Source organism: Myotis yumanensis, unplaced genomic scaffold (assembly GCF_028538775.1).
Source record: "Myotis yumanensis isolate MYYU_CA2020_CCGP unplaced genomic scaffold, mMyoYum1.0.hap1 SCAF_12, whole genome shotgun sequence".
In the NCBI taxonomy this organism is placed as follows: Eukaryota; Metazoa; Chordata; class Mammalia; order Chiroptera; family Vespertilionidae; genus Myotis; species Myotis yumanensis.
In genome coordinates this window covers 38,632,190-38,658,736 of record NW_027223763.1, presented here as the reverse complement: position 1 = coordinate 38,658,736, position 26,547 = coordinate 38,632,190, and the positions used below count along the sequence as shown (strand labels likewise).

The following is a 26,547-nucleotide window of genomic DNA, read 5'->3' as shown; positions in this document are numbered from 1 at the left end:
CTCCCTCTCCTGCCCCCTTCCAATCTCTATAGAAATTGTTGGAAAAATTATCCTTGGGTGAGGATTAAAAAATAATGTTATTATTGCCTGGTCTGTGTGGCTCAGTGATTGAGCATCAACCTGTGAACCAGGAAGTCAAGGTTCAATTCCTGGTCCGGGCACATGCCCACGTTGCCAGCTTGATCTCTAGTAGGGGTTGTGTAGGAGGCAGCCACTTGGTGATTCTCTTTCATCATTGATGTTTCTGCCTCTCTCTCCTCCCTTCCTCTCTTAAATCAATAAAAACATATTTTTTTAAAAAAATGAAGTAGCTGGCATGCCACCTCAGCAAGGGCACAGAGTCCAAAGGGCAGTGGGTGGTCCACAGGACACTGGTGTGGCTTCTGCTTGGCTCCTGCTGCCGCCAATGCCTACTGTCTCGCCCTGAATCATATTTTGCAGTCTGTCATTATGGCATGAGCTCTGTGTCTTTTGGGACCTAACCCTTTGATAATTTTTAAATTGCGCCTGTAATGTTTTCCGCCCAAAGTTTGGGTTTGAATCCTACAGTCACGTTGAAAAAAATAATAGGAACACATGCATTTGATTCACCTAGCTTTACCAGAAGTTAATATTTTTTTTCTCTCTACACACACAGACATACACAGTTTTTCCCCTGGATTTTTAAATTAGATGCAAACATTGTAAAAATACACCCCTAAATATTTCAGGATGCCTCGCCTAAGAATGTTTTTCTATATAACCAAAACACCATTTTCACTATGAAGAAAGTTGGTGATCTTATCCAACTTACTGTCTATATTCAAATTTCCCCAGTTGTCACAAAAATATTTTTATAGATCTATCCCTTTTGATCCAGGACCCAGAATCAGCCATTGCCTTATTTATTTCACCATACTGTCTCCTTTAAGCTAGAAGAGTTTTCCTACTTTTACTGAGGTTCGGGTGGAGGTTAGGGGTGGGAGTGAGTGATCTTTTTTGTTGAGGATTTCCATGGTCCAGGCTGATAGTTTGTAGGATAGCTCACACTTTGGATTTGTTTGATGGTTTTTCAGGACCATAGGAGTAATTAAACATTTTTGTTACAAAAACTATCCAGGTGAGATTGTATCCTTTTCAGTGCTTCATGTCAGGAAGTAGAATGTTAGAAGTCCTGTTTGGGTGATGTTACATTTATTTACTTGTTTGGTTGAGGTTTCTGCTAGAGTTCTCCATGTAAAGGAACATTTTATCTTTCTAATTAATAAGATATTTGGGAAGAAATATTTTGAGACTTATGAATATCTTATTCCTTGTCAACTTCTTCCCAAGATTTTAGCATCTATTGGTGATTCCTGCCTAAATTAATCAGTAGATCAGTAGAGATCAGTGGGTTGCAAAAAGATGATTTTTCTAGTCCGTGATCCCTTATTCACTCCTCTTCCTCTTAAATATCTTTATGATCTCAAGGATTCTTTCCAAATGCAATGACTCATTATTGACATTATTCCTTTTTGGTTCTCAAATTCTCAAGTTGGATGAGTAGGCGACCTTTCAAGTTGACTCCTGTGTCCTTTTGAGAAGTCCCCAATTGGTTGTAGCAAAACTTTCTCCTGTATGGCACAATAAAAGTTCACCTTGTATTTCCTCTGCCTCAGACCTAGAAATAGCCATTTCTTCAAGTCTATGGTTTCTTTTATTAAGGAACTAGAGGCCCAGTGCACAAAATTCATGCATGGGTAGGGTCCCTAGGCCTGCCTGGAGATCAGGGCTGATTGGGGACTTCTGGCTGCCAGCCGGGGCCTCCCTTCCCTGGCTGCTGGCTGCCATCCGGGGCCTTCCTTTGTTCCGTGCCACCCCCTGGTGGTCCGCGTATGTCATAGCGAGCGGTTGAACTCCCAAGGGGACAATCTGCATATTAGGCTTTCATATATATAGATGATATTTATAAGCAAGATTAAGGATACCCTTGGTTTTACACACTTCTTCAGTGGACAGAGCCTCAGATGCGTATCTGAAGTTCATAGTGGCATCTCCCATTCCAATCTAATAGTACAGGTCCTTCCTTTTCTTCACCTATTTCATATTTCTATCCTTTCTCTCCCACATGGATCTCATCAATATCAGTAAATTTACTACCAAACACACAAACAGTATTGACATGACTGCACTGATATCTTTACTACCAACAAACTTACAGATGTAAAATTCAAGATCTCTTTCTGTTCTTAGAATATATTTCATTGAGGTGATACAGTCAGAATACCTGAATCAAAAAGTTGCTTAAAGCAATACTTTTTTCCTCTGTGATTATATCATTAATTTGGTACACAGTTAGGTTGATGGTTAATTTGTTTGTTCTGTCCAATTTTAGAGTTCTCTCCCCCATCTTTATATATTTAATTTTATTCATGTACTTAATTTTATTTTGGAATATGTAAAACATATGGTTCATAGGAAAATTCATAGAATACTACAAATCCTTTTTCCTTTTTTGTTTTTTATTGCTTAATATACCTCAGAAATCATTCCATATTAGTTCACAAAGAGCTTTATTCTTTTTATTTTCTCTTTCTCTCTTTCTTTCTTATTTTTTTTTGTTTGTTTTTGGGGTGTTTTTTGTTATTTGTTTTTTGCAGCTGTGTTGTGGGAAAGTTGCCATAATTTATTTAGACATCAATGAATGCACAGTTAGTTTCTTTCCAATATTTTGATGTTACAAATAACTCCATACTGACTAACCTAGTGCATATATTTTTGTGTGCTGTTGGAGGTGTACTTTCAGAGTAAATTTCTAGCTATGGGATTGCTCAGTTACAAGGTAGAAACAAAAATAATTTTATTAGATTGTGGGTAACTCCCTGAGCAGGGGCAAGAACAGTTCTGATTTCCATCAACCATGTTTGGGGGGGCCTGCTCCCTCACCTTGCCTTGTTGTCGGTTGTTGACTGCTGGCTGGTTTAGTAGGCGAGAAATAATATTTCTGTGTGTCTTCAATGGCATTAGAATCACAAGGCCTGTGTTGGTACCATTGCATTACCTTTACCCTTTGTTCTTAGACATTTGAAATACTCTATGATAGGAGCTACATTCTTTCTTGTTACTCAGTTTTTATGTTGTTTTTTTTTTTTGTGTGTGTGTTTTTCATTTAGTGGAGACTTTAAACATATACATTTTTATTCATTTCAGAGAGGGAGAGGAAAAAAGAGATATAAACATCAATGAATGATGAGGAAGAATCATTGATTGATTGCCTCCTGAATGCCCCTCCCTGCAACTAGGGATTGAGCCCACAACCTGGGCATGTGCCCTGACCAGGAATCGAACTGTAACATCCTGTTTCGTAGGTCACAACGCTCTACCATTGAGCTACATGGGTCAGGCTAGTAGAGGCTTTTAAGTTCATTTACATTATCGATATGACCAAAAAGTCTCAACTCTGTCATATTATTTTATTATATGAGTATGTGTTTATGTGTGACTTGTATTATTTTTACTATTTTTACTGTGTTTCACTATGTGGTTTCTTTTTGCGCTTTTAAAATGATTTATTTTGGCTTTTGGGAAGGTTTGCTTTATTATTTTAGTGATTGTTAAGTAACTTTTATGTCCTCTTAGTTCTATTTTTCTTACTTTGGCTTCTATATTTGGTTTGCAGTTTACACAATGTCCTTTGACTCTTAGCTATCCAATTATTCATTAGCTTATTCTATTTTACCATCTTTTCTCCTTTCATTTGAAGCTCACTGTTCCTACTTTGTCAGAACACATAACACATACTGACTCTTCTTCTAACTTTGTTCCCTCCTTTGCTTTAATCTGAAATTTACAATTAAATATATTTCATACTCACCCTCAATTCTTCTGCCAGTTGGTTGGAAGAAGCACAATTTCTGCTGGAATACCTAAAAAGGGCTTGCAACTGCACTATTCCCTGAGTTCTTGATTATATAAAATGTTTTCTATAGTTTTGATACTTGAAAGATACCTTGGTTGATTTTTCTTAACATGTAAGCAATTTATTTTACTTTTTAGTCGAGAGGCTCAGGGGATATTTTTTCTTTAAGGTGTACAGCAGGTCCTTGAATAATGTCATTTTGTTCAATGTTGCTTCATCATAACATTAACTAGAGGCCCAGGGCACGAAATTTGTGCACTTGGGGGGTGGGTGCTCCCTCAGTCCAGCCTGCGCCCGCTCACAGTCTGGGAACCCTCAGGGGATGTCCAACTGATGGCTTAGGCCCACTCCCCACGGGAAGCGGGCCTAAGCCATTAGTCGGACACCCTTAGCACTGCTGAGGAGGCGGGAGAGGCTCCCGCCACCGCCACTGCACTTGTCAGCCTTGAACCCGGCTCAGGGTTTCTGGCTGAGCGGCACTCCCCTTGTGGGAGCACACTGACCACCAGGGGGCAGCTCCTGCATTGAGCGTCTGTCCCCTGGTGGTCAGTGTGCGTCATAGTGACTGGTCGTTGCGCTGTTTGGTCAATTTGCATATTAGCCCTTTATTATAGAGGGTGTGATTCCATAGGAACATAACTCTTTTATGTAAATTAGTCTATGTGTGGTAAAACTAGTTTCATTATATGTCATTCAGCTTAATAGAACCTATGAATGGTGTTGAGTGAGGACTTTCTATTGCTAAAAAATGACACAGTTTTAAGCAGATTTGATCTTCTTTGCCTATTGGTTACTTGCTTTTTGATCCTTTATTTGTTTTTTGTTCTTTTCATATATTTATGCCTTTTTTCAATGTTTCTGATTATATTTTGAGTTGAACCAGTTCTCTTGGACACCTTATAATTTAGTTTTTATTTTTAATTTAATTTTGTCTTTCATTTATTTTCAGGGTTTAGTCAACTCTAGATTCATATCATTCTTGTGTTTTTTCTGTCCATGTATGTCTTTACATTTTTATTTCAGCTAGATGTCCATATCTAAAGATTCTATTGTAGTGTATTTTATTTAGGTTTGGATATTGTGTTACAGTTTTGTTCTGTTGCAGATTTTTTAGTGTGATTTCTATAAACTGCAATATTTTTATTCACTTTATTTTTTGTTCTTATAAAAGCATTGAATAGATATTTGTCTACTGATTTCTGTTTACTTTATAATGTTTTGTTTTCTTAGACCATTAGTAGCCATTATGTGTAAAAAGAGGTGGGAGTTTGGATGACTTATTAAGTTTTATAGCTCAAGACTGTAGTACTAGTTTGGTACAGTAAAGTTCAATTCAGCATCTTTCATTTTCTCTACTTTTTCCTCTTTGGAAAGCCCTATCCTAAAATCAAGGGTGAAAATACCACTATTAGAATAGGAATGTTTTGGACCATGACCGTCTGTGAAGTAATTATATTAGTTACCCATGAAGAGCTTGCTATTAGATAGGTAGAAAAGACAACTGATGCTTGGGAAACCATGTTCTAAAATATGTGTGTCGTTCTGGTGAGTGTGACTGGGGAAAGCTGCAAGGCTAGTTAATACATTTAATTGTATTAACTTAATTCCTTTCATTAGGGAATGGAAAAAAAATTGACATAGGTTACAGGAGCAGAGTTCCAGTTTAACCAGAGTATACCATTATAAGAGCTATTATAGAGAAAGCTCACTGTCCATAGTCTATAAATGTGTATTTGACATTGTATTTATACAGCCATACTTTTCTGAATTATTTTTCTATAACAGAAGAATTTCTGTAGGATACTATTAAAGCAAGTTGCTTGGTGAGATTCTTGAAAGGATTCCATGTTTTTTATTAATAAGGAAAGCATTTGCAATTACGATTGCTAGTGGAGGATAAAAATGACTTTGTTTTCTTGCTCAGTACATTTCAGGGTCTGGAAAGGATCTCACCAGGTCGAAGAGGCAATGTGCTGTGTAGGTTCCTTTATTGAGTAGCTAATTAAATGCATTTTGGAATCCTTCATCTTTTCTGAAGCATCTACTACTTGCCACAGCAGAAGAAGGGCTAGGCTTATTATTGGCCTGTTCAAGCAAAATGTTTCATTTTTCTTGCATGCAACCTTGTAGATTTTATACTAACTTACATCTGCAAGTGGACAATGAAAGCAAAGATGTCAGGTACATTCAGACAGTTATTTTCATTCAGTCTAGAAAGAACAATATTAAAGTGGGATTTTTCGGAGCTATTGGAACTGATTTTCTGATGGTCTGAAGTGAGATTGTGTTTGCTTTGCAATGTAAAATAGATTTATTTTTCTGTGGCTACATCACAGTAATAACTCATATCACACTATGGGGTTTTTGTCTTGGGGAGATTTTTTGTTTTTACATTTTTATTTGAAATGTGAAAATGTTTTTTTTTTCTTTGTGTTTTTTTTATTTAATTTTAAATGACAATAGGTCTGGAACCTCAGTTTTTCTCTAACTTGCTCTTTTAAGGCTAAGCTTTATTGCCTGATACCTATGAACATCTCTTTTCAAAATGAAGTTTGTGTTCATTGAATAAAGGTCAGCTCAGTAACAGCAGAATTGTAAAGAACCCAAGGTATACATTTAATAACATCTTTCCCTTGATGTTATCCAAGGTCTCTCTTTTATTTCCTTCATAACTGTTGCCATCATCCCTAGTTATATTGTTTGTCTCATTGGTCCATATATTATTTACGTGCTCCAACTTGAATGTAATCTTTGTGAGGGCCAGGCCATGGATCTTCTCATTCCCTGATGCAGTCTCAGCCTTCAAAAAGCATTTAATCAGTATTGGTTAGAAAATTCAAAACAAAACACAAGTAGATAAATGAAATGTTTTGACAGTTACCAGATGTAGAGAAACTATAATATAACTGCCATTCCTCAGACTATTCTAGTATAAAATCATTATACAGTAGATATAGGTCCTTCAGAAGGGCTCGCAGGTAACTGGGACAAATAAAACTAAATCTCATGCATAAGATTGACAAGTCTCCAGCGGTTCATGTGAATGACAAAGCCATCTTAAACTGCCATGTCAGCCAAGCCTTCAGATGCCTCCAGCGCAGTGGGCATCTGACCACAGCTGCATGGAGGCCCGGTGAGAGCTGCCAGCTGAGCCTTGCCAACCCATAGCACTGTGAGCTGTCACAGTTCTTGTTCTCAGACATTAAGTTTTGTGGTTGGTTTGTACTATATAGGAAACAAGAAAAGGTTTACAACATAAACTACATTTATTGATATTAAGGCATTTACTGGTTTTCTAAGCAGCACACTTTTTTTTTTTTTGCTGCCACTATATATACTAGGCCTATTCTTTGATTATGTGAAAACATAAAGTCTAGACTATACCTGAAGAATTCATTCTATTGTGGAAAAAGAAAAGATTTGTGGGTATCAAAGTGGGGCTAGTGTGTTGATAGGAAAACAAAATTGAATTCAGATTTTGTTTAGACCTACTTATAGCCATGTGGGTTTTGGTCAGCCTATCTCTTCTGATATCATTGCTTAATTTTAGGAATAAGAATTTTGACACACTGATAATATTACTTCCTTTTTTCAGAGTTTCTATACCCCACTTATTACAGGTTTCCTATGGAGAAAAATATACTTGAGGTAATAACTTAGTAGATAGAGAGTGTGACCAAAAAAAAACCACAACCCTTCAGAACCATCAGAATACTCATAAAGTTGAGTCAGTACATTCATAGAGCTAAGAAACAAAAATTTGAAAACAGTATTTGAAATTGCTCATCCCATTAATTTTGTATGTAATTCCAGCAGATTAACAAATCTTTTTTGTCTTTAAGGTTATTTATTTTAATATTTTTTGAGACAAGAAAAGGGGGAACCACTGTTAATGTTTAAGACCATATTTCTGCTGCTCTACATGTTATAGTTAAACAAGTTAAGCTTAGGTCTATTAGGATAGTTCAAGGGGTTCTGGAAGGAGATGAACTATCTAATAGTTTTGAACATCACTTGAATATTCATGTTTCATTGTTACATGGATTTGATTGTTTCTTCCATACCTCTGCATCTTTTTGTGATTTAATCTGAATTGAAAATATTTTGGGGGAGTATCTAATCTATGGGAACTTGAGGAGTTTACATAGGGAGCCTAAGGGACTTTTATTATTCAGAAGTTCTGTATAGTCCCAGAAAGAGGAAAAGACTTCAATAAACATTTAAGAAAAACCAAAATGTTATAGGACTTGCAAGGTAAACCTACAGATATTATTTGTCTCTGTTTATCTGTCTATCCCTTCTTTGTCCATCTCTCTATCTCACCATGCCTCCATCTGCCCATCCATCTATGAATCTAACAGCCGTGGGCAAACTACGGCCCGCGGGCCGGATCCGGCCCGTTTGAAATGAATAAAACTAAAAAAAAAAAAGACCGTATGCTTTTATGTAATGATGTTTACTTTGAATTTATATTAGTTCACACAAACACTCCATCCATGCTTTTGTTCCGGCCCTCCGGTCCAGTTTAAGAACCCATTGTGGCCCTGGAGTCAAAAACTTTGCCCACCCCTGAGAGATGATTACGTTGTTGAAACCTGATTGCATAATGATTGAAGGTTTGGGAGTATCTTCATTATATCTTCAACTAAAAGTGGATTTTTTTTTCTTCACCTGAAAAAGAGCTACCTCTGACATTATGTTTATAAGAATATTGCCATTCATGAAGTAATATAAGTGAAGAAACATGACACATTAGTAAGGTTGTATTAAAATATTTTCCAATGATATTAAAATTCTTCCTCCCTGATATTATGTCTCCACTATCAGAAAAACATTTTTTTCTTGAAGATTTTTGTGACTTTGAAAAAATAAAAGTAGTGGAGTAATTTAGTTCCAAAACCAGTTGGAACTAAATCCAAACTATACTTGCATCCTACTCATTTTAAAGAAAGGAAAATGCCCTCTAATCCACTAGCTCTTCTCCCTGAGACGTTGGTGAAAAAAGAGGAGAGAGGGGTCTCTGAGCTAGACTTATGCACAGAGTAGACCAAGAGGGTGGAGAGTTCTATGTAAGTGGAATTTTGTAAACAATATAAACAAAGAAATTACATTTTGGAAAAGAATGAGGGTTGTTTTTTTTTTTTTTTGCTGATGCTCACATACTTATTAAATAATGCAGCTCAGTTGCTTCTAAAATTCATTTTCATGAGCTCAGTATAGGAATTGCTTCTTGGCTTTATAGGCACTTCAGGAAAACATCTTAATTGAGATCATTCCTAAGCAAACACAACTTACTCATTTACTAATTACACAATTTGGGCAAAGAGTAGGATATTACTGTTACTTAGTTCTTGGTTCATAGTCAGCAAAGAAGAAAGTCAGCTGGTAAAACCAAGTTTCTCAACTCATGAAAGTATTTACTGCATGACCTAGAAGGCAATATTCCAACTGAGCCGTTGACCAAAATCAAAGAACAGATGAGATGTTCACTTCTGTCATGCCGTGTTGATCCAAAGGAAACAGACCTGCACCCCTGAGCTGCTCTCCAACCAGGAGACATTTCCCACCACGCCTCCTGGATAATAGCTCACCTGTCACAGTGTTGCACCTCTTCTGACTTCTGCCATTTTTTGTACATCATTAGCACCCCCCAAATGAATGCATTCTTCTCTTCTTATACAATTCCTTGTGAAGGCTTCAGTCCCTTCATATTTCCTGTTTTATTTCTTGAATCTTTTCATTGGCAGAGTTGCTCTATTATGAGCCAATGTGAAGAAGACAAAGATTTCCAGGTCGTATTTGAACCCTTTCTATTATCACCTGCATTGCATGTCTTAAAAGTGTGAATGATCTTCTGCATTTTATCTCAGCATTTACTTCTGCCTTCTCTCATAAACATATCAATTCACGAGTTAGTGAGCATTTTTACTATGAACTCTAGAGGTTATAAAGATACATAATGTAGACTCCATCACCACAACTGGTTTGTAATTTCATTGTGAAGATAAAACCCACATATATTCAGAGATTGCTGATATGAATGCTGGATGAGGTGAGCGGAAAAACACGGCTTCCATGAGGGGAAGGATTGAATGAATGCATAAGGAACTCTGAATTTGCTTTAGTTTAGAATCATATATTCATACAGTTGGATGTCCTCACTGCCCTTGCTCCCCAGTTATACAGCTAGCTCTTCTCTTCTAAATAAACTGCTTCAACTGGACACACCAATTTTCTTCTACTTTTTCTGCTTCGGGTTACTTCCCTCAGATTGATCATTTTTTCTGTTAGTTAGCTTTTGCTATATGGCAAACCAGCCCCCAAGAATTTGTGGCATGAAACAATAGCTATTTATTAGATTTATGATTCTGCATGTTTGCAGCATGGGCTGAGCTCAGCTCACAGTTCTCTGGTTGCACGTGGGCTCACCAATGCATAAGTGAATCATTCTGAGTTAGCTGCTGAGTAGCCACTAGAGCAGTGATGGTGAACCTTTTGAGCTCGGCGTGTCAGCATTTTGAAAAACCCTAACTTAACTCTGGTGCCATGTCACATATAGAAATTTTTTGATATTTGCAACCATAGTAAAACAAAGATTTATACTTTTGATATTTATTTTATATATTTAAATGCCATTTAACAAAGAAAAATCAACCAAAAAAATGAATTTGCGTGTCACCTCTGACACGCGTGTCATAGGTTCGCCATCACTGCACTAGAGTGTGGTTTCAGCTGGGACAACTTCTATTCGTTCCATGTGGTCTCTTATCTTCTAGCAATGTGGTGCAACCTTGGCTGCACATTAGAACCACCTGGGAATCTTTTTAAAATCCTGATTTCTGCGCCTCATCCTCCGGAAATTCTGTTTCTTTGTTACTAATGTTATGGCCCCACCCCATAGCAAAGAAACAGAATATCCGGAGAATGAGGCCCAGAAATCGGGATTTTAAAAAGATTCCCAGGTGATTCTAATGTGCAGCCAAGGTTGAGAACCACTGTTCTAGCAGGTTACCTTGGCTCATTCATGGGAGAACCAGGAAGGATTACAAGAGAAAAGGTATAGAAGGATTGGAACTGGACCACTGTTACTTTTGCCACATTCTTTAGGCCAAAGCAAGTCAACCCAGCTCAGAATCACAGGGTGAAGAAATAACCTCATTGTTTCATGGGAGTAATTGCAAGTGCCATAGGTACAGGGAGCGGTGGAGAATTGTGCCATTTTCGTTATCAGCTTAATTTGATAGTGACCTTGAATTTTACTAAGATCATCACATTTACACACTATGTGCTGTCTGTAGAAATTTTTTAACTTTGAGGCGACACATGGCACCAGACAGTGTAGGTTCATTGCCAGATTGTGAAGCAGCTTGGGGACCAAAGTATTAACACTCTATAGCGATCAAAAAGATCTGAGATAGGAAATAGCATGATGCTAAAGTTTTAGGAAGAATTCAGTTGTGGATCTGGGCAGAAAGAAGATTTAGATCCACATATTCAATTACCACAAGCGACTTCTCTTTGGGTGTTACTTCAACTTCCATATTTCTAAAATTGAACTCAGCATATTCATTCTACAACCAAGTTTTTTCTTCTTTTTGTGTTTCTCTTCTCAGTTAAGTGATACTACCATTTGCTATGTAGTCCAAGTCAGATATTTGATCATTCTTGATTTGCGCTCCCCACCCCCGGCCACATTCATTCGTTGTCCTGAAAAACAAATATTTAGAATGCCTGCTGTGTATACTATTCCCACTAGACCATGGTCATCTCTTGAACACTAGACCTGTCTCCCAATTAATTGGTCTTCATGCTTTCTTTCATCTTCTATAGGACCCAGTATGACTTTATAACTCAGTGTGTTCATTCAGTTGGCATATAATTATTGAACTCCTGTGTGTTAGATACAGAAAAAAAAAAACAAGGCAAAGTGACTGCCTTCATGGAGTTTACAATCCAGTGTGAGAGACATATAATAAAGCATAGAGTGTGACCCAGAATCCTTTTTGAATTGATTAGGGAAAGCCTCTCTTGGGAGGTGATATTTTAGCCTAAGAGAAAGAGCCATGTGGATATTTGAGGAAGAACATCCTGGGGTGAGAGAATGGCAAGAGTCAAGGATATAGGACTGGGGTTGGAGAGAAGAGGAATTTGAATGAGTAAGGAAGAGAGGGAGTAGGTCAAGAGGTCAGGGAGACAGTTTCCTATTCAGGTCATGAAGCACTTTAGCAGCCATTAAGGGAATGACATTGGAGCTTGGGAATTATTGGGAATATTTATTGAGAATAAATCTGGCATAGTATACAATGTTCATTTGACTGATGTATGAAGAAGAGACTATAGATAAATGAGAGTTGATAGTGGCTTGAATTGGTGTATAGCCAGGAAGATAATGTGAAGAGGTGAGAAGTTCAGGAACTAATTTCGAAGGATTTGCTGATGGATGTTTATAGAGAAGGAGGGGAGCCACAGATGCTCTATACTGGTGTGGGGGGCAACAGGGAACCCTAGACATGTGCAACGTTGTAGGAATCACAGAGGGGGAGATCAAATGTTTTCCTTTGGAATTAAAGTTTGAGATGGACTTTAGACATCCAAACCACATCAATCACTATCTTTAAAACCCGTAAACAATTTTTACCTTGAATAATGATAAAGCTCAAACTTTAAAAAATGGCTTATAAGAACATTTGTAGTCTTGCCCATGCTTAAATCTCTAATCTCATCTCTTTCCTTTTTTCTCGTCACCCACCATCTCTCATCTTATTTCAACCAGCTGCACTGAGTTTCTTTCAGTTCCTTTGACACTCCAGTCTCTCTTTAATTATCCTATATCCTTGCTAAAAATAAACACATCCTTTTCTTCCCCTGCTTGCCCTTTGGCTAGTCAATTCATATTTGGGGGCTAAATTTAAATGTCTTTTTCTCTGGGAAGTGCCCTTACTAGGTTCCATGTTCCCACCCTGAGAACCCCTGCTGTAATACTTAACACAAGTTTTTGTAAAATGCCTTGTTTGTCACTACAGACTAGGCTTCAAGGACTTGAGCATAGGGAGCGTGTCATGGCCAGTGTAGTTACCAGAATGTAGTAAATACTTGATAAAAAAAACTTTTTAATGAGAGAGGGATAGGTTGGGAGCATAATTTGGGTTAGAAACTAGGTTAGACATAGTGGATCAGAGTCAGTGGCTTGAACAGTAAAGTGCTGTCAAAATTGAAGGATTGCGGTGGTTTGAGCCCTAGATTACCAACACTGACTCAGTTTTTAGACCTGAGGTATTTGAGAATGGTATGATCCCTGGCAGGTGCTGTTACTATCCACGTATAGCTTGGTCTTAGTGTCTCAGAAATGTCCAGTACATTTTAGAGACCCTGGTTACCCTTCAGCTGCAAGGCCAGGTAAGGGAGTTGAAACTGGTTGTCCAAACACTAAGATAAGACACGTGGAAATTCCTTCAAGGAGGCAAGCTTTGTTTGTTGGCTTATTGATTTTTACTTTAGTAAGTATTTTTAGGACTGAAAGTCTCTAATTCAGGATGTGTCAGCTTGGAAAGATTCACAGAGGACAACACAATTTACAAATAAGAGAAATGGTGTTCACTTAACTAAATCTATAGAGCATCTAGTTGTTTGGCTGCTCTGACCCTCAGTTCCTTTTTTAAAAGACTTTATTTTTAGAGCAATTTTATCTTCACAGCAAAATTGAGGGGAAGGTACAGAGATTTCCCATCTACCTCCTGCCCCCACCCATGCATAGCCACCCCATTAGTACTTCCATTAGAGTGGTGTGTTTATTACAGTTGATGAGCCTGTATTGACAATCATACACCCAAAGTCCATAGCATACCTTTCGGTTCATTCTAGGTGTTGTCCATTCTATGGGTTTGGATAAATGTATAATGACATGTATCTATCATTATATTATCATACAGAGTGTTTTCTATGCCCTAAAATTTCTCTGTGCTCTGCCTACTCATCTCATCTCCAGTCCCTGGCAACCACTGAACTTTTTTTTTAATATATATTTTATTGATTTTTTTACAGAGAGGAAGGGAGAGGGATAGAGAGTTAGAAACATCGATGAGAGAGAAACATCCATCAGCTGCCTCCTGCACACCCCCTACTGGGGATGTGCCTGCAACCAAGGTACATGCCCTTGACCGGAATCGAACCTGGGACCCTTTAGTCCCCAGGCAGACGCTCTATCCAGTGAGCCAAACCGGCTAGGGCAACCACTGAGCTTTTTACCTTCTCCATAGTTTTGTTTTTTCCATAATGTCATATAGTTGGAATCATACAGTATTTAGCCTTTTGAGATTGACTTCTTTCACTTAATAATATACACTTAAGTTTCCTTTATGTATTTTCATGGCTTAATAGCTCATTTTTTAGTGCTGAATAATATTTCATTGCTCAAATATACCACAGTTTATCCAGTTACCCACTGAAAGCAATTTTGATTGCTTCCAAGTTTTGGCAATTATGAATAAAGCTTCTATAAACATCTATATGCAGGTATTTGTATGGACTTAAGTTTTCAACTCATTTGGGTGAATGCCAAGGAGTGCTTTTGCTGGATTGTGTGATAAGAATATGCTTAGTTTTGTAATATATCACCAAACTGTCTTCCAAAGTGGTTGTACCATTTTGAATTCCCACTAGCAATGAATGTGAGTTTCTGTTGCTCTGCATCCTCGCCAGCATTTGCTGTTGGCAGTGTTTGGGGTTTTGGCCATTCTAATAGGTGTGTAGTGATATCTCTTTGTTGTTTAGGTTGCATTTCCCTAATGTCATATGATGTGGAGCATGTTTTCACATGCTTACTTGCCATCTGTGTATCTTCTTCGGGGAGATATCTGTTGAGGTCTTTGGCCAACCTTTTAATCAGATTGTTTTCTTACTGAGTTTAGTAAGAGTTCTTTGTATAGCCCTAACCTGTTTGGCTCAGCGGATAGAGCGTCAGCCTGAGGACTCAAGGGTCCCAGGTTCGATTCCGGTCAAGGGCATGTACCTTGGTTGCGGGCACATCCCTAGTAGGGGGCGTGCAAGAGGCAGCTGATCGATGTTTCTCTCTTATCTATGTTTCTAACTCTCTATCCCTCTCCCCTCCTCTCTGTAAAAAATCAATAATATATATATATTTTTAAAAGAATTCTTTGTATATTTTGGATAATGGTTCTTTATCAGATGTGTCTTGTAAATATTTTCTCCCAGTCCGTGTCTTGTTTTCTCATTCTCTTGACATTGTGTGTCACAGAGCAGACATTTTTAATTTTAATGAAGTCCAGATTTTCAGTTATTTCTTGCACAGAGTATGCCTTTGGTGTTATATCTTAAAAGTCATCACCATATCCAAGGTCATTCAGGCTTTATCCTATGTTATCTTTAAAGAGTTTTAGTTTTGCATTTTACATTTGGGGCTATGATCCATTTTGAGTTAAATTTTGTGAAAGGTATGTGGCCTATGTCTTGATTTCTCTTTCATCATCACCATTATTATTAATTATTGCATGTGGGCATCCACTTGTTACAGCTCCATTTGTTGAAAAGACTACCTTTGGTTCATTGATTGCCTTTGACTATACTGCCTCAATTACTTGACCCTCAGTTTTTAGTAAAATATTGGGAAGTGGATTTCTTTTTCTTTTTCTTTATATAGGCCTATTTTGTATACCACATCCTTTGTTTCCTAACATCTGATATTTTCTGATTTTTCTTTAGTATTATATGGGACATCCTTAAAATTTTGTAACTATAAGATTATTCTCTGTCAAAATTATAGTAGATGTGAACCATGGTTCTAGCAGAGTTGGAATGCTAGGTATAAATAAAGTATTCAGCTCATCTCAGCTGTCCTTATAACTGATCAGTTGCCCTTTCACATTTGCCAGACAATAAAGAAAACCATTATCTCTTTATTTTGTAGTTCGTTCTCTCTCTCTCTCTCTCTCTCCCCTCCTCCCACTTTCCCCCAACCCCTCCCCACCCCCAGGGTCGTTCTCTATAAACTATTAGGAACATGCTGTTGGCCCATGAATGTACTATCATCAACAACTACATGATCATTATGACGACAGTCATTTCTTATCTACTTTATCTTCTTTAATTTTTATAGCAACTCTGCATTCAAACTACAGGTCAGGTTTTAAGAACTTAGGTAACTTGACAAATCATATAGCTGGAAAATAGCAGAGGTGGAATTTAACCTTTCCTCTGCCTGATTGTCCTAGCTAGTGTCCTTAATTTGGTGTTCTTGAAACATATTGGGCTATCTTGGAATTTCTGGAAAACCCACAAATTGAATAATATCCTTGAATAATTGGGCATAGAATCTATTTAGGCCATAGGTATCTTTTTTTTTAATGTGTATGATAAAGGATAAGAAGTACATCAAATTTACCCATAAATATAATAATGTCTTAGAATGTCCCTAGCTTAATTTAGATTTTCAAAAATCTATGAAGACATCTTTAGTTTTGGAGTCACAGAATCTATTTTGTATCCCAAGGAGTGCTCATCAGCTTATGATCTCATGAGAGTTCTAAGTCCAATTTCATGCGGGGAGGCCTTGAGAAAGAAAAGTTAAAGAAAGATGCTGTCCAAATAAATGCAAGAGGAACTAAAATTATTGTCTGAAAGTGTGAAGGGGAGAACTAAGCCTAGATACTTCCCAGAAGTTTCCGAGTACTGAAGAGCAGATGTGAGACCCATTGGAAGGAATGACTTCATCAGAAATGGAGCAAGACTAACAATGGAGTGAGCTGTTTGCAGTGGTATGCTGGATCTGCCTTCTGACAGCTCATGAAAGCTTATTGTTACACATTCAAGAATTTTGTGAGCGTGGTGGCTTAAAATTGGCCATGATGTGAGTATTTACACCATGAAAATGAGCAAATGCTATAAATAAGGAATTTTATTTTAAGAACTGGTTTACCAGCACAGTATTGGCTATTTAGTAAAGAAGTGAACTCCCTGTCATTGGAACTATTCAAACAGAAACTTGGCTATTTCCTAAAAATTGAGTTGCAATGCATGGAATAAGGGAAAATTAGAAGATCTCTAAAGTCTTATCCAACTATCATTTTATCACTTGAATGCACAGACCATTGAAATTTCTGTTATTTGATTTTTTTTCTGGTGCTATATTATTTGATATCCACTCCTTATCTACTCCTCATCTGAATATGCATGTATCCTCTCCCCCGCACCCAAGCCTTTTCTGTTTCAACTTTTAACAGATGAGTTTCCATAGCTCTATGGTCTGGTGTTTGGCTGTTGGCCAGCTGCTTGAACTATGAAAGGTTGCGTACCCTCATTAAGTCTCTCTCTTTTTTTAATTAACTTTTTGGGGTAACACTGGTTAATAACACTGTAAACAGGTATAAAACCTTATGGCTTCCTGTGCCCGCCACCTGCAAAAATCAACAAATGAACAAACAAAACCAACAAAGAAAAAAAATAAAACAAAATTTCTTTATCTGTTAAAAGGAGATAAAAAAGATGATAAAAGTGCCTCTGTCAAGTAGTAGTTCTGAGTCTTAAATGAAGCCAGTCCATGTAAAGCTATTAGTACAATGGTTGCCCATGGTAAGGATCTAGTAGATGTCAATTGTATTTCCACTTAAGGCAGAATCAATTTTACTTTTTTCAAAATCTTAGAACTCTTGGACTCCGAATTTTACAAGTACATATACACTTTACTAAGTTGACTGGCTTGTTTCTGGATCTGTCTATAAAACTGATTTTTTATATGTTTAAGTCTGCTTTCTTATTAACACTGTATGGTCAGAGATGCAGCCTTATGAGCTACTGTATTAATAACAATGAACAACAGATGTTTTCAGTGTTAGCAGGCTATTGGCAGCATATAAGTTGCTCAGAACCTGGAGAAGTTTAAAGAGAATGACATTAAAATCCACTCCCCCGCCCCCAAGACACACACCTATAGGAAGAAAATTATGGTGGAAATATAACAAAGGTGTTTATTTGGGGTATTTGGGGTATAAACTGTTCTTTCATTGAGCAAACACTGTGATATGCTGATGAAGACACAAGAGAAGTAGACACACTCAGAGTGGTTTATAAACAGAATAGCTTATAACCCTGGTGTGGAAAAGGCCCTTTCTAGAACTCACAGAACAATCTCTCTATAATTTCATTCCTAAAAGGAATACAAGCTTTTATGGATAAGGATGTGGAAGACCTAGGTGGTATCCATGGTTTCTACAGATCTTTTCTGTTTTGTGCTGTTTCTCAATAGTCATTCATCTCTGCACACACTATCATTGAAATACAGTATGTTATTCAGAACTGAAGATGCATACACTTACTATATATATTTATCTTGCACATGCTGTGTACATATGTGCTTTTTACCAGCATCAAAGATGAGGTAAGTTTCTGACTGGCCCCTTCTACGAATACCAGTCTATGTGGTAACACAATTCCAGAAACTAGTCTTTAGTCCCAGCTCTGGCAGGTCTTCTCAACGTGGTTGACTGTATGAGCATATCAAGGGTTTTGCCTCTGGGTAATGCTATTATACAGATTCCTGTCAAGTAAGCACAGTTTAAAAATCATTCAATCAGGCAATTGAGGAAATTATTAATGCATTACCCTCTTTGGTCAGTGTTGACTGGCATCGATATTTTCCATAGTCTTTGCTCCTTGGATAACTTTGGTGTATGAAACAACTACATTGAAAACAAGTTTGGAAGCCTAGACCACTTGGAATATGTATTTAGAATCCAAGGTCCATAGTCAGGATTTAGGGTTCTGATCTAAGCATCTTCTAACCTTATTACTCTTTTTGCAAGAAACACCTCAGGCTCTGAGTATTTTTCCCCCTTTGACCTTTTGACTACTTAACATAATAGATTATCCAAGTGAAAGTATCAATTGAATAGTTCCCTTCCTTCCCCTTCCACCTATACCATGTTGGTGGATGAAAAGAAAAATAATAAAAGGTGGAACAAAAATATTTAATAGTAAAGTTAGATTCAACAGAAGCAGAATTGAAGAAAGAAACCTAATTGTTCCACTTTTAACACACGTGTTTTCCATAGACTGCTGGTTTTCTTCAATTTTCATAATTACAATTTCAGGCAGCATCCCTCCTTCCAGAACGGTTATCCCATTTGTGGGTTACCCATTTCCTGTGCATTTCCTTCCTCCGGCCCACCTCTTGGCCACATTAACATTACTGCATGTCAGAAACGATAGCACAGGTGGCCAGAGCAGGTCTGGGAGAAGAAAAAAATGAAATGGGAAATTGTCAAGGTTGCTTTGTGTTAAATTAAAGCATTTGGTGAGGAGAGGCCAAACTCACTCTCGGCCAGAGTGAGACATCTGAAAAACATAGGCGTTTGGTTAGTTTTGCTATTTCTTTCATGATCATTTCTGTTAAACAAGCACTAGTTGGCTAGGTTTTTCTGATGAGGTTGGAGAAGTTGTGAACTTGGAAATAAAATTGAGGATATGCTCACATTTTGGCGCATATCAATGCCAATATTTACTGAAAATGTAATCAATCAGCCAATATTTACTGAAATCCTAGTTAGACTTAATTTAATGCATAGTCTTCTAAGGGCTTACAATCAAGACAAAATCCACTCATAATACTCAATAGTCAACAACAGTTCAGTAGAATTCAATGAGTAGGGGTTGTATGTGTAGAATAGAATGCATGTGTGTTGTGTCCCTAAGTTCAGGGAAGGGATGAAATAGATGAGAAGGCTGAAGAACATGAGACAGCTTTATGGGAAGGGGTACTCCTAAGCTGTGCCCCTAAAACTGGGGAGAGGTAGGGAGAGTGGGATTTGGATCAGTATAGTAGTAGTGGGTGGGGGGGGGGGGGGGAGCAAAAGGAGGGAAGGTAGGAGGGGAAGGGAGAGATAAAGAGAGAGAGGCCTTGAGTACCAGACCGAAGTCAAAGTGAGAAAACGGTGCAAATGTTCATAAAATATGTAAGCCCCTATTTTCTAGATATTATCTGTAGTAAAAAATGGGTAGACCCTTTGTTAGAATGAATCCTTGAAACTACTCAAGTGTGTTTATAATATTCAACAAAAGGCTATCTCATTTGGAGAATAAATTAATAAATTCATGTCGGGGAGCATTAGAGGTATCTGTTGCTAGTTAGCATTTGATTTTGAAGGATGAAGTTTGAAAAGAGATGAGCTTCCATTTAGGTTGTACTTCAGGTGAAAGCAGAGTCATGGCTACAAAGCCCTGGAAGACCTGACCTTGCTTTGCCTTCTGATTTGCCCATGCCATTCTGTCCCTCCTTCGCTTAAGCTTCGGCAATACCCCACCCTCTTTCTCTGTCTTCATTGTGCTAACTTGTTTCCCACCATTTGGTCATTGCATTTGCTGTGTCCTCTACCAAGACACTGGTCTCCAGGCCCTTGGGCAGACCAGCTCTCATCAGTTATGTCTCAGCTCACATTTCATTTTCTGAGTCTTAGGGCTTTTTTTGACCATCCCACCTAAGTGGTATACTCAGACCCCTCAGCATTCACTAAGCTATCATCCTGTTTAATTGCTTTAAAGCCTAAGGAATGCTCTGAATGGTCTTTTTGTTTATCATCTGTATTATCCCTTGAGAGCAGTGGTTCTCAACCTTGGCTGCACATTAGAATCACCTAGGAATCTTGTTAAAATCCTGATTTCTGGGCCTCATTTCCAGAAATTCTGTTTCTTTGTTACTAATGATGAGGCCCAGAAATCAGGATTTTAACAAGATTCCCAGGTGATTCTAATGTGCAGCCAAGGTTGAGAACCACTGCTTTAGAGGGATCATTAGGGGAGGGACTCATCTGCCATGTTCACTGCCTGGTCCAGCATGTAGTAGTTGCTCAACAAAGTAGATGTTCAATGAATCAGTGACACTCAGGTCTCCATTGTGCTTAGCACATACAAAGCTTATGTCCTGAAGTACTGAACTGTTTTAAAGCAGGAAGAAAATAGAGAATAATAAAAGACCTGGAGGGGGCGGGGGAGGGGCCTCGTGTCCCTATGGCATTATGTTACAGTACATCTCTTTTTCTTTGTTCCTCTATGGAGTCTTCAGAAGCTGAAAAACAACACCACTCAGAGGGATATTTATTTATTTATTTTTATTTTTAATTTTTTAAATTTTTTTATTGCTTAAAGTATTACAAAGGGTATTACATATGTGTCCTTTTTTCCCCTGCCCTTGACAATCCCCTGGCCTCCCCTACCCCCCCAGTGTCTATGTCCATTGGTTATGCTTATATGCATGCATACAAGTCCTTCGGTTGATCTCTTACCCCCCCCCCCCTCCTGCCCCCCAACCCTCCCCGGACTTCCCGCTGCAGTTTGACAATCTGTTTGAGGCAGCTCTGCCTCTGTATCTATTATTGTTCAAAAGTTTATAATGGTCTCTATTATCCATGAATGTGTAAGATCATGTGGTATTTTTCCTTCATTGACTGGCTTATTTCACTTAGCATAATGCTCTCCAGTTCCATCCATGCCGTTGCAAATGGTAAGAGTTCCTTCTTTTTTACAGCAGCATAGTATTCCATCATGTAGATGTACCACAGTTTTCTAATCCATTCATCTACTGATGGGCTCTTAGGCTGTTTCCAGATCTTAGCTATGGTGAATTGTGCTGCTATGAACATAGGGGTGCATCAGAGGGATATTTAAAGAGATGAGCTTTGAAGGAATAATTATTTGGGTTGGACTAATACTAGTAAATTATATCCAGAAGAGCTGCTGATTAATTCGTTTCTCAATATGTGTGTATGTTGTAGCCATTGGGGAATGAAATCATGACACATGTAAGCTAAGGTTCGATGTTTCTACAGCCTGCTCCTTGAAGCCCCCACACACGTTTTCCTGTGTATGTCATGTTTCTGCACTTTGCACTGTTCTTCTTTTCCTCCTCAAAGTAGTGCTACCCTGGCTGATGTGACTCAATTGGAATATCATCTTGTACACCGAAGGGTGACAGGTTTCATTCCCAGTCAGGGCACATGTCCAGGTTGTGAGTTCGATCCCCGTTCAGGGTGTGTATGGGAGGCAACCAATCCATGTTCTCTTTCACATCAGTGTTCCTCTCTCTGTGTCTCTCTCCCTCTCCCTTCATTTCTTTCTCTAAAATCCATAAGAATGTATCCTCAGGTGCGGATTAAAAAAAAAAAGTCAAAGTAGTGCTGAATGAGTGCTGAATGAGTGTCTAACCACTACAAACTATGGTACAATAGTCATTGTTAACTTATTGAAAGAAGATTTTAAAAACTGTTCTCTTTTTTCTTGTTCATGGGTTTCTCACAGTAGCACACTTCTGGCTGACACTGTACCAAAGCTACCTGAGATGGTCCTCATTCATAGCTGGGTTGGCTTGTAGGTGGTTGGAATTCTAAAGTATATGTTCTTCAGTTACCTAGTGTGAATTTATAAATGAAATACTATGATGCCTTTTGTGTGTCATTAATCCACGCTAACAATAAGATGGTACATCCATTATTCTGCTGTTGAAATAGACTTTATTATGTTTTTCCAAAGGATCAATGGTATGAGAACAAGTTAGAGCTGGTGGAAGAGATTTCATTCACCTTTCCCACATTTGTCCTTCCTGCCTTCGCCTATTATCATGCTAGAGATCCATGTTTCTACTCTAACAGGCAATCCACCAAATTTCTGTTAATTTTTTTAAATTTATTTTTATTGTTGAAAGTATTACAGATGTCCCCTTTTTTCCTCCCATTAACCCCCTCCACCCGGCTCGACCCCCCTCCAGACATTCCCCCTCACTGTTGTCTGTGTCCTTGGGTTATGCATATAGCATATCAATTCTTTGGTTAATCTCTTCCTGTCCCTCCTCACCCCTTCCCTCAGATTTGTCAGTCTGTTCCATGCTTCCAGGTTGCATTATCTTAACACACAGCTAGTTCTCCCCGCTCCTTGCTGTTTAGTAATCTGCAATGTCCCATTCTCCCCCTCCTTCCGTTAGCACTGCAGTGACAACACGCACCCCTGCCAATCGGACATGAACATTGAAGGAGCCTGGAAGAGAGGCTACACGGGAAAGAACGTTGTGGTGACCATCCTGGACGACGGCATTGAGAGGACGCACCCGGATCTGATGCAGAACTATGTGAGTGCTTGCTGCGGTGGGGACGCCTTGCCTCCTTGGAAGCAAGGGAGCTCGTGGTAGGATTATCGAAAAGGGGGGAAGCTACTGAAAAAATGCAGCAACCAGATCCAGTGGTCTGTGTACTGCTCCTGTATTTAAGAGACGCGCTCTCAGAGTCCAGGACCCATGAGATAACACTTTCAACTCCCGCGTGCCTTTGATGTTCTGACAACAAACAGCAGGTGATAAGGTAGCAGAAACCCCACCACCAACACCACCTGCTCCAACAACAACCACTTTTCTCAGCTCCTCCACACAGCCAGAAAGTGCTGCTTTTTTGTTTGTTTGTTTTATGGAGAAAAGTGTACTTAGAACTTTTCTTAAGTTATTCTGATGGTCTATTTCTCTCCTTTTTAAAAGGACAGTAATGATCAGCCTACCAGTATTCCTTAGGGATCAATGAATTCTTTTTCTTAAGAAGGCACCACAATTCAAGGACTCAGAGAACATAAAATGAGCCCAAGGTCATCGAACAAGCAAAAGTGCTAAAACTCAGTACTTTCATTGAAAGCTCATGGTCTTGATACCCACTGCCCACGTAGGGAGTATGGGGTGGCGGGGGGTGGGGGTGGGGGCTGGGGGGGGGTGTAACCTGTTCCAGGACACTGGGATCTTTTGTCCTGGAGGCCCCTCTACCACCATGATAGTCACTGCCTGGAAATGTGCCAATGGCCCCCTGTCTTCTGCTCTCCAGAATTTTCCCTTCCAGGACTTCTCCTCCCTAAGTTTGGTGAAAAATGCCATCATTATCTGCTAATGTGCCATTCTTTGTCTGCTCTAAATTCCGGCTTCCTGACACCTTGGTATTCTCCCTAAAATATTGTGTTACTAAAGTGCCTGCCATGACTCTTTGTTATCTGCAAATACTAGTAACAACTCTGATTCTTGTCACGGCTTCACAGAAACTCCTGGTGGGTCTCACTCACTCCCATGCCTCCTGACTTCTGCTCTAACTTCTTTTCTGTTGACAACTGTTTCCACCCAGAAACACTGATATCACTATATACCCACTTAAACGTCAATCATTTTCATGCTTCTCATGAAACCACTGGGGTAGAATTGGCCATATATTCTCTTCAGTGTTTCTCATTTGTTCAATCTCATTTATTTAATGGCACTTAACTTAAATTAATTTTCCTTTTGTCACTCAAATCTGAAAACCCTCCATTTTATGTTTTCAAATAAAGTACTTCCAAGTCACTTCCTTGGCACATCAGAAACCAGGACTGTCTCCAACAGTCACCCAAGATTCTGACCAATGAGAACCTTCCTTCACACAGAACACCCAGGATCACCTCACACTTCCATCAACTTCAATTACGTTTCCTCCCAATATTCTGCCACACTGCCCTTTTTGTTTAAAAAATTCAGCCAATGCCCTAGCAGTGTGGTCAGTTAGTTGGAGCATTGGCCCATACACCAAAAGGTGGTGGGTTCGATTTCCAGTCAGGTTGCAAGTTCGATCCTTGGTTGGGGCGCATTCAAGAGGCAACCGATTGATATTTCTCACATCAAGATTTCTCTCTCTCTCTCTCTCTTTCTCTCTCTCTTTTCTCTAAAATAAATTTAATAAAAGGCATATCCTCAGGTCAGGATAAAAAAAAAATTCAGCTAAGAAACTTCACAAATTAATTTTTGTAATGAAATCCTAAAACAAGTTTCCCCAAATTAGATGATTTTCCCTAAGGTGAGAGAGAGAGAGAGAGAGAGAGAGAGAGAGAGAGAGAGAGAGAGAGAGAAAGAAAGAAAGAAAGAAAGAAAGAAAGAAAGAAAGAAAGAAAGAAGAGGAAGAGGAGGAGGAGGAGGAGGAGGAGGAGGAAGGAGGAAGGAGGAAGGAGGAACTGGAAATTTCTTCAGTTATCATTTGAGCAAAACACTTGAGTAGTTGCTCTCACCCTGCCTCCAAGCACACTCAGATAAACTTGTCTCTTTATAGCACAGACTCTTAGAGCTAAAAAGGAACTTCAGTTCATTCTCCTCATTTGGTAGGCTAGGAAATGAGGCCTGACCCTAATGAGTTAACCCAGACTGTATAGAGAACAGAACTGTGGCTATGGACCTCCTAGCAAATAAGTCTGTCTTGCCATATGCAATGCTGTTTTTATGGTATATTCCTGCTCCCCGCTGCATTGGAATGTATCTGACAAAGTACAAGCAGCTTTAACCTAACTGTGATTGCATTCTTTACTATTTTTATTTTCCTCCTTGAAAGAAAATTCCAGAATTTATCTGTGCAATTAGCAGTACTGAGAGGGTTCTCAGTCCTAATGTCAGAGCTATGATGAGCAGAGAAAAGCACAGTGGGTGGGGTATCGTATGACCTGGGTCAAGTCTTGGTTCCACAGGCAGTTGGTTTCATGCCTGTGGAACCAGGTTACTTAACCTGTCTGGCCAAGTTAGTTAGCCTGTCTTGGCCTCTGTTTCCTTCCAAGTGAAATTAGTAAGTTATACTAGCTACCCTCCTTCATGCTCTATGACCACTGAGCAGGGCGACATGGCCCCCTTTATTCAGGAAGCAGAGACTTGGCATCTTTATATGTAATGTATATATTTTGCTTAATTCCCCCAAACATTTCAGAGTCTATGTACCATAAGTTATTTTTAGAAACAGAGCCTTTGATAAAGATAGAAAACAAAAATAAATATCTGTTCACTAAAACCAAAACCAGGAATTAACAAAAAGCATCAGAAAATTCAAAGGATCCTAAATTAGTTATATCTAGACTAGAGTGATATAAATTTGCTTCAGAGGTATTTTTGCCTCATTTTGAACCTTGACATATAATAAAACTTTATTGGTTATTTTGATTGGGTTACAAGGCCATTGGATTTTAGTAAAAAGTTTGAATTGTAGATTCTTTTATAGTAGATAAAACATCTAAAACCAGACAAATATCGCCTAATAGAGATCCTAAAATAACCTGATATAGTAAATTTTTAATACTGATTTTTAATTGAGCTGCCAATTATTTGTGAATGATTTTTAACTTAAAAAGTGTTTGAATTATGGTGAGGGATTTGATATTCAAGAAATGAAGATAGAGAGTCCATGGAGAATAAACCTCTTTGCTTCTATATAGTCCAGGAGTACTTCACAGAAAAGGTGGTAATTGAGGACATATTTGAAAAAATTGGGCCGAAACCGGTTTGGCTCAGTGGATCGAGCGTCGGCCTGCGGACTGAAAGGTCCCAGGTTCGATTCCGGTCAAGGGCATGTACCTGGGTTGCGGGCACATCCCCAGTGGGAGATGTGCAGGAGGCAGCTGATCGATGTTTCTCTCTCATCGATGTTTCTAACTCTCTATCTCTCTCCCTTCCTCTCTGTAAAAAATCAATAAAATATATTTAAAAAAAAAAAAAAAAGAAAAGAAAAAATTGGGTAAGAAGCCAGTTCTTGGTCTAAGAGGAAAAGTGCTGGCAAGAATCTACCAGACACATCTTGGTCTGTGAAGAAGCTCCTTTTTAGCTCTAAAAGTCTGTGAAGGGGGGAAAAAGACAACACTGATTA

The 26,547-nt window shown here is 38.6% G+C and overlaps 1 protein-coding gene across 5 annotated transcripts in view; it reads left to right on the top strand.

Annotated features, from left to right (window-relative positions):
* The window catches only part of PCSK5 (proprotein convertase subtilisin/kexin type 5), a 413,582-nt gene that overhangs the window by 91,806 nt on the left and 295,229 nt on the right, over window positions 1-26,547 (top strand). For all 5 annotated transcript variants that reach the window (XM_070431475.1, XM_070431474.1, XM_070431476.1 and 2 more), the window contains exon 4: window positions 22,857-23,000. In XM_070431475.1, the coding sequence (XP_070287576.1) occupies window positions 22,857-23,000 (144 nt within the window). The remainder of the gene's footprint in view (window positions 1-22,856; window positions 23,001-26,547) is intronic.